This window comes from Pan troglodytes, chromosome 18, assembly GCF_028858775.2.
Source record: "Pan troglodytes isolate AG18354 chromosome 18, NHGRI_mPanTro3-v2.0_pri, whole genome shotgun sequence".
NCBI lineage: Eukaryota > Metazoa > Chordata > Mammalia > Primates > Hominidae > Pan > Pan troglodytes.
This window is the reverse complement of record NC_072416.2, coordinates 12074867-12090454: the sequence shown is the minus strand read 5'-3', so window position 1 is coordinate 12090454 and position 15588 is coordinate 12074867. Positions and strand designations below refer to the sequence as shown.

Sequence of the window (15588 nt, the reverse complement as noted above, 5' to 3'; positions counted from 1 at the left end):
GTAGCTGGGACAACAGGCACATGCCACTATGACCAGTTAATTTCTTTTTGGTAGAGGTAGGGTCTTGCTATATTGCCCAGGCTAGTCTCAAACTCCTGGGCTCAAGTGATTCTCCTGCCTCAGCCTCCGCCTCGGCCTCACAAAGTGTGTATTCTAATCCTAAAAAAAAAAAGTTACTGGATCATGTTCAGTATTTTATGTATTTTAGAAATTTAGACAAGGCCCCACCAATTCAATAAATGGCCTATTCACTGTTAATTCTGAGGGGCCGATGCCCAAATGAGACAATTTCCCTCTAGTTGTCTTGCTCCTTCTTTCTTTCTCAGTGTCTCTGGTTAAGAAATCATCCATGATCTTTTAAGCATAGAAATGTAGAAAATATTTGAGTTCTTCTATCTTCTTTGTCTTATATACTGTAATCGGTTCAAAGTAAAAACTCCCAAAATCACCATTCTCACCTCATCTCCCCTTAGGTCTGCTCCATTCACTCAGTAAATATTTCTGAGAACCTACTAAGTGCCAGGCATTTGAGTTAGATGGATGAAAAGATATTACTGTCTTCTCCTTATAAACTCACAAAGCAATGGGGAAAATAGATACGTAGGTGGTCAATTATAATACATCGTGGTCATTTTTTAAAGCTTGACTTTCTAATGTTTTTTCTTTCTTGTTTGAAAAACAATGAAGTCAGTACAGGATTGCAAATTTATGCTAATAAGGAAATTAAGGAAAAGAAAAATAAGTGTAAGCAAAATAAGAGGAAGTCAAAAAATTAGTGTTCACAACATACATGTTTAACAGGTTACTCGTAGCCTGTAAATTGAGCACTGAGCTTCCTAGTTCCCAATGTGAAAAGAGAAAGAAGTTACAGAACAATTTGGTGTAGTCAGTAGGGAAGGAAGAGGAGAGTCGGGGAAGACATCCTATACAAGGTCATGTCTGAGATGAATCTCAAAGTACAAGCAGGAGCTATGCACATCAATAAGGCAGGGGTGGGTAATATAGGTGAACTTTATAGCATACTCAAAGGCCTAGAGACAAGGTAGAGCATAGCAGGCCCCAAGCTTGTGAGCAAAGCTTGGGGTTCTGTTTGCTTTTTACCATTTCTCTTTGCTTGACGGGATCAGGTTAGAACCAAATTGCATAATAAATCCTGCCAGAAATCTTCCCTTGCTGTTTCCACAGGAAATCATTTAAAAAGGTGAAATTCAGCCACAGCTACATCAGTTGCAAGAGGAAAGACATTCGGAAATTTTGCCTTTTCTTTTTGTTCCTGGTTTGGCAGAGAGAGAATACACGAAAATCGATTCAGAGGTAAATGCTCTGCTAATAGAAAAGCATTAACGATAAAAGTAGGTCACTGGCAGGGCCTTTCTACTCACCCCTGTGCTACCTGGATTACAGATACCCTTCATTACTGATACCAGCAGCTGCCTGGGGTCTGCATTGCCCATTTGCTACCCTGGATGTCCTCTGATCATGTCCCTGAAGCCCCCTGAACAAATGCCCAGTGCTGACCACGTGAAAGAGATATTCTTCACCTGACTTCTCATGTTCTATGCATTTTACCCCAACCAACCAAGCAACCAGCCAACCAGCCAATCAATCCAAGGTACTCACTGAGCATCCACTTTGTACTGGGCATTGAGCTGGAGCCAGGTCATGGAGAACCTTGTAAGACTTATGTTGCAAGTCAGGCTCCCAGGGGAAAAGATTCTGAGCAGAGATTCACATGCAGGGATTTTGTTGGGGAGTGGTTTTGAGAACAACAGATATAAGGATGGGAAGGAAGCAAGCTGGACAAAGGGAGGAAGTAGAGAAAACTGCAGTGACAATAGAAGCTGCAGGTGATCTTATGTGGGGGCACTGGAGCTGGGGTGGCCCCTCAAAGATGTTCCAAATTGAAGCAAGGGAGGCAGGCTTGTGTGCCTCAACCCTGACCAGTTGTTGCATAGAATGAAGAGACATGACCTTGGATGGGGCAACACTCTTTCTAGGGAGGCAGTCAGCTATGAGTTATCAGCAGTCAATGGACCAACAGGTATATATGCCTGCTGCATAGTAACAGACCAATGCACTGAGACAGCAGGGTTTGCAGCAGAGAAAGAGTTTAATGATCACAGGGTGCCAAGCAAGGAGATGGAAGGAGACTCTCAAATCCATCTCCCCAAGGAATTCTGGGCTGGAGGTTTTAAGGGGATTATGGAGGCTGAGGGGCTGGAAATTTGGGGTCATTGATTGGTTGAGGCAAATAGAAGCAAATCATCAGGACATGGCAACTTCATTCCTTGGTGAATCAGCTTCTCATGGGGTCCTCCAGACCAGCTGACAACAGTAGTTTCACTGGTATGTAGGACCTGAAAGAATATCTCAAAGGGAAAACATAACATTTTATAATGTTCAAGTTGTTACCTGTAGAGTAGTTAAGGAGAACTATAATCTTGTAACAGGGTCTACATGATTCCAGGACAATAAGCACCGAACTATGAGGAAGCAGGTCAGAGGGCAAACTAACCTCATGATTAAAGCTGAGTGTGCTGCAAACTTCGTCTACTATGTTTCTCCCTTTCTTTCTTCCCTGATTAATTTTATAAAGTTCACAGGGACGGCTTCATCTACACTCCCAGGCACTGGGGAAATAAATGTCTTAGTCTTGTAGGAAGGTCAGGGCAGCACACCACAACATCCACTGCACCAAAGGAAGGAATTGAGATTTCATTCTCAGAATAAGGGGAATTTATTGCAGTGGTTTAGGCAGGGGAGTTGCATGGTCTGACCATCACTGTGAAAGCATCACTCCCGCTGGGTGATGAAGTGGGGGTGAGCAAACATGGCAGCAGGGAGACCAATTAGGAGGCTATTGGAGACATCTCAACCAGAAGGATGGGGATGCAGTGGCAACAGATGAAGTGGATAGTTTAAAACAGCAGGACACAATGAATAACTGGCTGGGAGGGTGAGGAAGACTCTGGCTTGAGCACCTAATGGATCACGAGATAGTGGATGCCAAAGGAAGTTTGGGTTTCAGGAGAAGGCTGTGCACTCAACGTGAGGCAGATTGAGTCTGAGTTCCCTGGCAGATAACCCAGAGGAGATACGGCATCATTTGAGTGCGGCACTCAAAAGAAAAACTGAGGCTGGAGGCACAAAAGGAGGAAAATCTCCAGCTGAAAAATAATACCTGAGGCTATGGAGTCTTCCTAGTCAGAATGCATAGCTCGAAAATGAAAGAGGGCCTATGAAAGAGCCCTGGAGAAACACAGTCTTTTGTGTTTTTGAGACAAGGTCTTGCTCTGTCACCCAGGCTGGAGTGCAGTGGCACAATTATGGCTTACTGCAGCCTTGACCTCCCAGGCTCAAGCAATCCTCCCACCTTAGCCTCCTGAGTAGCTGGCACCAGAGGTGCATGCCACCACACCTGGCTAATTTTTGTGATTTTTAGTAGAGATGAGGCCTCTCTATGTTGCCTAGGCTGGTCTCGAACTCCTGTTCTCAAGCAATTCTCCCACCTCCGCCTCTCAAAGTGCTAAGATTACAGGCAAAAGTCACCACACCTGGCCAAGAAACAGTTTTTAAGTAAAGAGCAGAAGAGTGGAAGCCAGGAAAACAGGCTGAGAAACATAAGCCTGTCAGTCAAACACCAGGAGAATGTGCTGATAATGGCGCTTTGCAATGGTCACTATGCAATGAGACTTGCAAAGATTATTTTTATATTATTTGAAGTGGGTATAACTCCTGTCTTCTCCTTACAGTTGGAGAAACTGAGACTTACACTGCTGGAGTAATTTGCTCAGGATTGCACACTCAGTAGGAGGGGTGCAAGGCGTTGCTCTCAGACTTTCTGACTCTATATCAAATGGCCTCAACCACTCTAATTTACTGCTATACAGAAGTCAAGATGATGGGGAGTTTTTCAGGAAGGAAAGAATGGTCAAATCTGGAAAATTCTGCAAAGAGGAAGGACTACCATTTAATCCAGCAATCCCACTACTGGGTATCTACCCAAAAGAAAATAAGTCATATGAAAAAAGACACTTGCACACGCATGTTTATAGCAGCACGATTTGCAATTGCAAAAATGTGGAACCAACCTAAATGCACATCAACCAATGAATGGATAAAAAAAAAAAGTGGTATATATACACCATGGAATACTACTCAACCATAAAAATAAACAAAATAATGGCACTTGCAGTACCTTGGATGAAGTTGGTGATTGTTATTCTAAGTGAAGCAATTCAGGAATGGAAAATCAAGTATCATACGTTCTCATAAGTGAGAGCTAAACTATGAGGATGCAAAGGCATAAGAATGATACGATGGACTTTGGGGACTCAGGGGGAAGGCAGGGAGTAGGGTGGGGAATAAAAGACTACACACTGGACATAGTGTACACTGCTTGGGTGAGAGGTGAACCAAAATCTCAGAAATCACCACTAAAGAACTTTTCCATATAACCAAAAACCACCTGTTCCCCAAAAACTACTGAAATAATTTTTTTTTTAAAAAAAGAAGAAGAATGACAGTACCCATGCTCTTTTCAACAAGGAAGGCATTGGTGGCTTGGTGGGAGTGCTTCTACTGAAATGATGGACATGAAAGTCAGACTGTGCTGGACCAAGATGGAATGATTAATTTCTCTGAGTGCACTGGGCATAAAGTTATGATGTGGAATTATCCACCTTACTAGGTTTTGCAGTCAACCTATGACTTTTTAAAAAAAAATTATCTCTGTGTGACTATTTTGTTGACCATAGGGGTCCATATAAACCCTATTGGTTCACTTAAGAATGCTGGGTGTCTACAGAGAGAATATGGATAGGCAAAATAGTTTAGGAGAGAATAAGTAATTTTAACAGAAAAGGGCAAAGTAATAGCTACATTTAATGCCACTGTTCTTAGGATATGGTCAAGGACTGGTCCACTCTCCAAAGGATTTTATGATAACACTCAGGCTTCTTTTGTATTGATTTGACTGAGATATTGCTTTCTTTTTTCTTGAGTTTAGAGAAAATTCTTATTATGATAATAATAGTAATAATAATCACATTTATTGACTCAAGACATAATTCTAGAATTCCAATTATATGCTAAGCACTGGAGATCCCTGATAAATCAAAGTTCCTGTCCTGGGTGAACTCACTCTTGTTGGAGAGGAAGGAATATAAGCAAATATATGTGTTATTAAGTGATAAGGAATAATGAAGGTGGTGTGTGGTTTTAGTGGAGAGCTCAAAGAAGAAAGTGGAACCAACGTGATGGAAGGGGGAATACTATATAGAGGAAGATTATTGAAGGAATGCACTTAAGCTGGCTCTTAAACAATGGAGAGAATGTGACACTCAGATGGAATGTGGGGAACATAATGCATTTGGGAGTCTCAGTAGTTCCACATGGTTGGAACCCAGAATTTTGTAAAGAAGCACCTGGAGAAGAAAAACAGAGAGGCACCTCCCCACAGGATACAACACTGCACAGCTTGCTAAGGTGCTTCACCTCCATTATGTAAATGGTTCTGCACGATATGGAGAAAGGAAACTTACATAGACTGAATTACCTAATATACTCCTGGCATTTGAGCTTCGAGGTTTTAAGTTATCCTATGTAAATCCAGCCACATGCCTGAGATGTGAGTACTAGTTACCATCTCTGCTTAAAGATTAGGGAAATTGGTCGGGCTCGGCGACTCACTCCTGTAATCCCAGAATTTTGGGAGGCCAAGGCGGGTGGATCACGAGGTCAGGAGATCGAGACCATCCTGGCTAACACGGTGAAACCCCGTCTCTACTAAAAATACAAAAAATTAGCCGGGTGTGGTGGTGGGCAACTGTAATCCCAGCTACTCGGGAGGCTGAGGCAGGAGAATGGCGTGAACCCGGGAGGCGGAGCTCGCAGTGAGCTGAGATTGCACCACTGCACTCCAGCCTGGGTGACAGAGCGAGACACTGTCTCAAAAAAAAAAAAAAAAAGATTAGGGAAATTGAGACCCAGAGAAGATGACTTGTCCAAGGTCTGAACATGGAGTTTTCAACTCACATCTATCTGACTCTCAAGTCTGTTCTCTTTTTATTACATGATCCTGCCTTCTTGCTATACCTAAACATTCATAAATACAGGAGGGGATGCAGAATATTATATTCCTAAAGAGCATAGTGAATCATTCATGGAGCTATAGCTGGCCCCTCCTTGGCACAGCATGATTTCAAAGCTCTTCTCTCCAGGCAGGCTGGTCTAGGAAAAAAAGTTACTTCCACGTTGACCTTTAATACAAATGAATGTGAATGATCGGGGAAGGGGAGGAAGCTAGATTTAAATTACTTCTTGAATATTGATTCTGAAAGCAGGAACTTGTGATGTGGACTTTTAATGATATGAACATATGAAAAATGCCAAGATCTTTTTATTTTATTAGATTAATTTTTTTAAATATTTCCAAACAGATTTGCAACATAAAGTTTGCAGGCACAGGAAGAGAAAGGTTGGGCAGGGGTGTGAGACCCATTAAAACAATAAAACATTCCTGAAGTTATACCCAAGTTAGGGAGGAAGATTTGTTCTTTCATTCATTCATTCATTCATTCATTCATTCATTCATTTCCAATGTTAGTGTTCACTGTGAGTCCCTATAATCTGTGAGTCCTCCTATGCACCAGGCACCACTCAAAGCACTGAGGATCCCTCAGTGCACAGAATAGACAAAAGCCCTGCCCTGCAGAAGTTACATTCCAGTAGGAAACACCATGGAACTTCTGAAATGCTATGCCGTAAATCTAAATGGTGAACATGATATTTAAGGAGGACTCAAGAGACCAGAATTCTATCTCCAGTCCTGTTGCTAACTAGCTTCTCTCTCAGTAAGACTACCTAACATTTCTATTTCTTCATTTCCTCATCTGTAAAGTGGGAACAATGCAACTTACACTTCCTGTTGCATGGAGTGGTCATGTGACTCAATCTGCTCAAAAAAAACCACAGACTGCTATGTTCCAAAGAACACCAAACAGGTAATAACTCCGAGCATTTACTACTCCTACCCCTGCTGCTGCTGCAGCTACTGACATTATTACTGCCATTGCTACTACTACTTCCACTGTTACTTCTGCTGCTGATGATGCTGTTACTGCTACCACTACTGCTGTTGCTGTTATGACTACCACTATGTCTACAACTACTATTGCTGCTGTTACTCCTACTACCACTGTTTCTTCTTGCTCCTCTTCTACTACTACTGCTATTCTAACACTGCTACTAATGCCATTATTACTATTATTTCTACTATTACTATGACAATCACTGCTATTGCTATTTTTAGCACACTTTACTCTTGGCTTCCATGACACTCATTTCTTGGTTTTCTCTTACTTCTCTGGGTGCTCCCTCTCAGTTTCCCTCAATCCATCTTTCTTCCACCCCCAACCCTGGTACCCTTCCCTAGTACTCTGTGCTTTCCTTCAGATGATGTCAACAATTCCCTCTAAAATGCTATATTTTGATGAGTTCTCATAGGCATTTTCAGTCAAGATATTTTGAACATGACTTCTCCATGTTTTGGAAAAAACTCCTCTCCTGGAATCTACATTTGGGTGTCTCTCAGAAGCTTCAAACTCAATCTGACAAAAGCTGGACTCTTGCCCTCCCCTTCCAAATCTGCCCCCTCCCTTCCTGTATCTTCTGTCTTAGGAAATGAAACCCTGACTTCCATCATCATCTCACAATAAACCTGGCAATTATGTCCAACACTCCCTTTCTCTTGTTCCCAAACATTTTCTCACTCACAAATTCCTATGGATTTTACCTTATAAATGTTTTTGATACTCTCAAAGCCCTGACTTCACCACTGCATAATCTAGGCATATAACAAGATTACACTGGTACCCCATAAATTTATACAAATTTTTAAATATATTTCTTGAGCATGTCTACTTCTGTACATCACCCCCTCAGCTCATGAGATTGTCTCCCATGTCACCAGGACCATTATTGTTGTTTCCTAACTTCCACTATTGGCCCCTTTAGTTAACTCTCCATTTTTAAAAGACCTTTCATGATTTTTTTTTTTTTTTTGAGACGGTATTATTCTGTCACCCAGGCTGGAGTGCAGTGGGGTAATCATGGCTCACTGCAGCCTCGGCCTCCTGGGCTCAAGAGATCCTTCCAAGTCAGCCTCCCAAGTAGCTGGAAAGAGGTGTGCACCACCATGCCCAGCTATTTTTTTTTTTTTTTTTTTTTTGTAGAGATGGGAGTCTCACTACGTTGCCCAGGCTTGGTATTCAACTCCTGGCTTCAAGCAGTCCTCCCACTTCAGCATTCCAAAGTGTTGGGATTACAGGCATGAACCACTGCACCCACCTATTTCATACCTTTTCTTTGTTTGTAAAATCAAGTTCAAAATCTACAACATGCCCCTCAGGGGCAGCCTGATTGTCTCCTTCTCCCCCTCCAGCTTCACCCTAGGATCTTTGTCTTCCCTCTTGCTTTGACCACGCATATCTGTCTCCTCTGTGAGCCAGATTCTTCCATCGCAAGGTCTTTCCACATGCTCTTTCCTCTGTATGGAATGTTCCTTTAGCCCCATCTCCCCAACCCACCCACAGGGCTCATACTCATCTTTCAAACTTCATCTTCACTGTCATTTCCTTCAACCTCCTACCTAGACTTGCTTCCCTTTGTCAATCTCAGAGCACCGATGGATTTTGCCTTGTAATTACCTGTATGAGTGAAATCATGTTCAAAGACTCTCTCCTGATAGAACTTGAAGGTCAGGACACGCTTGTAATCCCAGTGCCAAGAACGGAGCCTGGCACAAAGCAGGTATTCAATGAATGTGTACTGAGTGAACAAACAAGTAAATCATCACCATTGTTGTTATAAAGTCACTGCCCTCTGGAGATTTCAGTTCCCTCTTATGAGCATCCCATTCTGTGAGATTTTGTTTTGTTTATGAAATGTTCTGCTCTACTCCCTTGAACCTAGCAGGTTTCAATTTGGCTTTCCTTCCATTCTTCCCAGACTCATGTGGGACAGACCTTAATGCATGCATTTGGCTCTAATAAACTCAGTTCCAAGGTATTTGAACTTCCTGCTATTTTGGGGTGGCACTGTTACGAAAAGGGGAAAAATCACTGTCCTCTAACAATTATTATCACTGTTATTGCCATTTGAGATAGAAGCCACCTAAGCAGCTTCTGAAAACATTTCAGATAAAGAACCTACAGTATGCCTGAGTCTGTTTTTTATTTTTAAATTTTTCTCTGGAGCTTCCTGGACCCAATCACCCAGAGATGGTAGAAGGGCCCTGGCGAAACATACCAGCCCTGAGGTGCCTCATGACTGACAGATCTTTGCAGCTATGGGCCAGCTGCCATCTGCCAAGTGGCCTCCAAGGGCTCCTGCCAAGAAAGGAGAGGCTCGAGGGAGCAGGAATTGAAAATAACTTAGTTTACACAACACACATACACACACAGTCTTATCAATATCCTTGGCTCATTTCAGACGTTCAGCTGTAAATATCAAATTCTCAAGGGTATTTCAAAAATAATTGCATTAGAGCAGGTCTGTTGGGTCCACGCCCCTTAAAGATAAAATAAACCTTAAAATAAACCTCACCCCATCATGTGCCCTCACCCATAAACAGATGACAAGGAACTCAATAGAAACTCAGTTTATATTTATACTGAAGCTCTGTTCTTCCTGATGAGACTCTCCGTTACTCCAATAGGATTTTTCTTTCCTTTAAAAGTGACTCTTGGCTGAGCATGGTGACTCGTGCCTGTAATCTCACACTACTTTGGGAGGCCAAGGGGGGCAGATCACCAGAGGTCAGGAGTTCGAGACCAGCCTGGCCAAAATGATGAAACCCCTTCTCTACTAAAAATACAAAAATTAGCTGGGTGTGGAGTGCACCCCTGTGATCCCAGCTACTCTACTCTGGTAGCTGAGGCAGCAGAATCGCTTGAACTTGGGAGGCAAAGGTTTTAGTGAGCCGAGATTGCACCACTGCACTCCAGCCTGCGCAACAGAGCGAGATTCTGCTTCAAAATAAATAAATAAATAAATAAATAAATAAATAAATAAATAAATATAAAAGTGACTCTTGGTCCTGGAATGTCTGGGAAATAGCAGGAAGATGGGCAGAACTTCTTCTAATCAGCCTTCCCTTTTGTGCACTCAGAACCATGATCCCGCTCCCAGCTCCCCTGGACCCCTGCTGAGGTGCCTGCTGCAAATGGATCATGCTCTGTATTTTACAGACGTTGTCTTGGTTGCTGCCATCATAACCCCTCAGGGCCCAGGTCTCACAGTACCCTCCGATAGAGCTATCTACCCCCTAAAAGCCCCAGCTGTTTCCATACTTCCACCTCCCAACTCTGAGTCTCAACGATGCTTGCCTCCTCCTCTCAGCATCCCACATCAGATCCCAAGTTACTCAGGATTTATAGGACTCTCAGGAAAGCAGTGAATCACTCCCCCTTTCTCTACCTATTACTCAATCACAGGTTCCGGAACCAGTTACCAATCAAAGGAAGATACCAAATATCTCCAGCCTTTGTCTTGGGTGAGTAGGACTCAGCCAGGTTCTTCAGACAGTGTTGAGAACGCAGACCAGTGAAGCTTGCATATTTTCTAAAGATTTACTGGACTCTCTGTACTTTCACAGAAGCAGACAATGGCCCTTCACCAGTAAGACCAAGAGAATAAGAAAAAATAACACAAGTTATGTATTGAATGTTTACCAGTCTTCTAATCACTTCACAGGCCTTACCTTTCATTGAAATTTACAAGAGCCTGATGCTTTATGTGGTTGTTGTCCTCCTCATTGTTGCTGTTATTATTTTGCAAGGAGAAAGACTGAGGCTCAGAGTGTTTAATTAATTTGCCCTTCCATTGTCAGGCAAATGACAATGCTTTTTTGAAACACGTATCTGTGTTGATTCCAAAACCTGAGCTTTTAAAATTATTAAAAATAACAAAAGCTGACATTTAATGATCACATTACCGAATGCTAGGCGCTAAGCTAAGCATTTAACATGCCTTCTATTCTTTCCTGTAATGATCCCACGAGGTAGGCATCAATATGCCCATTTTAGAGAAGAGGTCAGAGGTCCAGAACAGCTAAGTATCTGGTCCAAGGACTTATGGCTGGTGAGTAGAGAAGCAGGGATTCCAGCCCAAGTCTTCTGACCTCGGAGTCTACTTACCCACAGCACTATGGGAACCTCTACAAAAGTTTCATGGAGGACCTCTGGCCCACAGAGAAGTATTATCTCAAAATGTTTCCCTATGCAGCCTCAATCCTCTGACCAAAACCCAACATCCTATTTTTTTAAATTCAAATCAATAGCAAGAGCAGAGATTGAGATTTGTATCTTTAAGATACAATTCAAAATTTTGTCTTATTCTTAAAACACATGATAATATACAATCCCCTCCAGTGGAGCCACCTAAGCCCCCAGCTGCCCCAGCTACTTCCATACTTTCGTCTCCCAACTCTGAGTCTCAACAATGTTTGCCTCCTACATCAGATCCCAAGTTACTCAGGATTTATAGAACTCTCAGGAAAGCAGTGAATCTCTACCCCTTCCCCTACCTGTTCCTTAATCACAGGTTCTAGAACCAGTTACCAATCAAAGGAGATACTAAATATCTCCAGCCTTCGTCTTGGGTGAATGAGAATCAGCCAGGCAGAGAGGCGTCCTCCAGCAAGGAAGACCAGCTTCTGCCAAGGCCCAGTGGAGACAGACACAATGGGGTATTTCCGGAGCTGCTTATACTTCAGCATGACACAGCCTGGTAAGTGGGCTGGGAGCACGTGGCCACTCCTTTGTGAAAGTGCAGGCTCCGAAAGCTGGATTCCCCTGGTGTCCCGTATCCTCGGATTTTGCACCACTCAGTGCATCCATTCCTGGGCAGCTGTCCTCAGTAGTACCCAGCACAGGCAACTGACCACTGTAGATCAAGACTGTTTCTCCAGATCTTGACTCATCTCAGCCTCAGAGCAAACCATTTCTACATTTGTATAATGCTATTCACCAGAGGCCACTGGTCATGACAGCTGTGACATCTACCCCCATGTTCTTTTGGCTGACTGTCTGGTCAATTATTTTCATCTCAAAGCCCCATAATTTCCCAGGTTGGCACGGTAGCCAGGGCACAGGGTCAGGAATCACATATACCTAGGTTCTAGTCATGCATCTTTCCTTTACCAGCTGTGTGACCTAGGACACGTCACTTTGCTTCTCCAAAATCCAACTGCCTTACTGTTAACTGGGGATTATAAAGCCCTCCTTCCATAGTGTTGCTGTGAGGATTAAATATGCTAACCAAAGACCTGGTATGAAGAAGAGGTCCCATGTGTTTCATTAAGCCCTTTTCCCCTACATAACCAAGTGCATAGTGCGTAGACATAGTGAGACAGTGATTAGACCTTTTGAGCCAGGGAACTTCAAAGACAGCTCACAGTGTTGCCAGAACTCTCTGAATGGATTCATTTACAGAGAGACTGTAAAGAAAGCACACAAAGCCGTGAACTCAACCCTTCACTTGTCCCTGCTCTTCATATTCAAATGTTGGAAAGACAGGACAAGCTGGACCAACATGCAGGGAAAGGTGACCACAAAGCCAGGTGTGTGAAGGGAATGAGGAAGGGGATTGGGCAGGTGCTCACTGAAGAAAGACATCTCCACAGGGGCCAGCCCACCAACGACCACCTTCTTCCTGATTCCAGCTGAGCCTTGGAAGCCAGGTACTTCCTCTACATGCTATGCTCCTAAGAGTCTGTAGACCCCACCAAAGGTCAAGAAATTGCAAAAAATCTTGATAGACTCTAAAAGAAAGAAAGATTTTTTTTTTTTTTTCTGGAGTGCCATGGTGCGATCTCCGCTCACTGCAACCTACACCTCCCGGGTTCAAGCAATTCTCCTGCCTCAGCCTCCCGAGTACCTGGGATTACAGGCATGTGCCACCATGCCCAGCTAATTTTTTGGTATTTTTAGTAGAGACAGTTTCGCCATATTGGCCAGGTTGGTCTTGAACTCCTGACCTTGTGATCTGCCCACCTTGGACTCCCAAATTGCTGGGATTACAGGCTATTTTATTACTTTTTTAGAGACAGGGTCTCGCTCTGTTGCCCAGACTGGAGTGAAGCGGCAAAATCATAGCTCACTGCAGCGTCCACCTACCCACCTTAAGCGATCCTCCCTCTTCAGCTTCCTGAATAGCTGGGCCTACAGGCATGTGCCACCATGCCTGGCTAATTTTTTAATTTCTTTTGTAGAGATGGGGGGGGGGGTCTCCCTATGTTGCCCAAGCTGGTCTTGAACTCCTGGACTCAGGTGATCCTCTAGCCTCAGCCTCCCAAAATGAAGAAAGCATTTTAAATATCATAGATCAGGCAGTTTCCCAGAGCAGTTGAGGTCCTCCTTGCTGACACGAGGGTGTAGCTACAGGAGCTGCCTCTGCTTGACTCGTCTGCAGCTCTTCTGGGCTCCCTGCTTCCCTTCCCTCCTCTCCTTCCTCACCCAGTTGTGAAAGCCCTGTCCTTGTATTGAGGTGCAGGGACCAAGGTCTTTAGAGTCAGATAGACCTCGGGACAAAATGGGCTCCATCATTTCCTAGTGTTGCATTTCCATTAGTTACCTCATTTCTTTGAGCCTCAGATCATCAACTGTAAACACACAGGGCATAATCATAGCATTTCCCTCTTGGGTTGCTGTGAGGATTAGATAAAATATGAATAAAAAGTCGGTCCTTAATACATGCTAGTTTCCTAAGTACACCTCCCCAGCACAGTGCTGAGTATTCGCAATAACAGCAATAACAGCAGTATTAAATAATCACTAAGCACTAGGCTCCGTGCTAAACACTTCCCAGTTACTGTCTTGCTAATCCTCACCACGGCCCTATGATGTAGGTAATACAAGCGCACTTTTTAGAGTTGGGGAAATCAAGTCTCAGAAAGATTCTGTAGTGCATCTCAGGGTATTGTTGAAAAATATCAAAGTAGGAATTCAAGCCAACACAAACAAGGCAGGCTAAGCTCTATTAGGCACTGACAATGTGCAGGAACTGCTCTAACTACTTTAAATATATCCTCCCCAAAAGAACTCCATGAAATAAGTACTCTTTTTTTCCCCATTTTACAGAAAAGTGTAGGGGGCAGAGGAAAACTTCCCCTTTACTCTCTGATGGTTCACTGAAAATCAACAGACCAAAGGCAGATTAACAGAAGAAAAGGTACGCAGAATTGTATTTTAACATGCATAGTACGGGAAAATTGCAGGAGAATGATAACCGAATAACCCAGTGGGGCACAGACGTTTATATACTCTTCATAGGGGAAGAGGAGATGGGGGAAGTGTGGCAATTTGAGGGACAGTAAATGATGTTTAGGGGGAAATGAATGGAGTTGGAGAACACACAACGGCCTCAGACAAAGTCTCTTGGGCCCACAGCGCAGCCAATGGCTGGTGACGAAAGTCTGTGCAGGTGTATTAACAGACTTCCATCTTTCCTTCTGCAATATGAGTTAAGACTGTGAAAACTTGGGGAAGACAGTTGTGTTTTCGGCAGGTCTGGTTTCTAGGTAGATAAGAGAACTTCAGAGAACAACTTTATCCTGTGCTTTAGGAGAGACAGAGGATGGAGAGTTGGGACGAGGGAAAGTCAGAGAGACCGTGAGGCTACTTCTTTAGTTCGGCACGTCAAAGCGCAGTATTTGCGGGTATTGGTTTCTGAGCCCCAACAAAAAGAAACAAGCTCAGAGGCTAAATAACTAATAGATTCTCCCAGCTAACAGGAGGTGGAACCAGAATTCAAACCTACATCTCCCCAATTCTAGAGCTTATTGTTTTCTTCTCTATGTTCTGCTGCCTCTCCTATGCAGTTAAATAAAAGAGAAGGTTACATTTTTTAGCAAGTGCCAAATGAAAAAACGGGCAATTTATACTCTGAGAGTTCAAAGGAAGGAGACATCAGTGAAGGATGGAGAGATGTGAGCCCTTGCTCTGTTACCTGAAATTTTATTTCACCTCTGTGAGCCTCAGTTTCCTTAAGTGAGAAAAGGAAATGATAGTGCTCATTTCAGAGGGTGAGGGTGTCATATGAATGAGTACAGAGGAGCTTGATGCATGTTTCTTAGAAGATTTGCATGGGGGGACCCTTGCTGTGGTCCAAGGAGTGGTGTTCCTTTTCTCCTTGCCTTCCCTTTCTGTGTTTGTATGGAGAAAGCCCTAAGACCTGTGAAAATGAAGATGTGCTGTCTGACTCCCTCAGCCTGCCCACAGAAGCAATTCAAAGGCCTCAAATAATTGTCTCAAAAGAAGCAATTTGGAGAAAGTACATTACAGGAGGAAAGAAAATTGCCTAATCCTCATTCTGCTGAGTCCTCAATTTGCAACAGCTCGGAATCAAAATAACGAGGAAATAAACATGAGGGCCGCTCCAGGGCTGGTTCTCCTGTGAATGCCTGTCAATCACTCAACTGGAAGACTCCACCTATTAGTGCAGAGAAGTCCTCAAGGCCACCTGGGAGCAGCTATGAGGTCAGAAGAGGAAATGCAGTGACAGGATAACACATGGGGAGGCAGCAAA

General features: G+C 43.4%; 1 protein-coding gene across 1 annotated transcript in view; it reads left to right on the top strand.

Annotated features, from left to right (window-relative positions):
- Positions 1 to 10772, top strand: part of LOC129137493 (uncharacterized) — a 43380-nt gene extending 32608 nt beyond the window's left edge. Inside the window, exons 5-9 of the mRNA XM_054669685.2 lie at positions 1186 to 1314; positions 6902 to 7004; positions 8680 to 8811; positions 10497 to 10555; positions 10658 to 10772. Coding sequence (XP_054525660.2) covers positions 1186 to 1314; positions 6902 to 7004; positions 8680 to 8811; positions 10497 to 10555; positions 10658 to 10772 — 538 coding nt within the window. The remainder of the gene's footprint in view (positions 1 to 1185; positions 1315 to 6901; positions 7005 to 8679; positions 8812 to 10496; positions 10556 to 10657) is intronic.
- The last annotated feature ends 4816 nt before the right edge of the window (positions 10773 to 15588 follow it).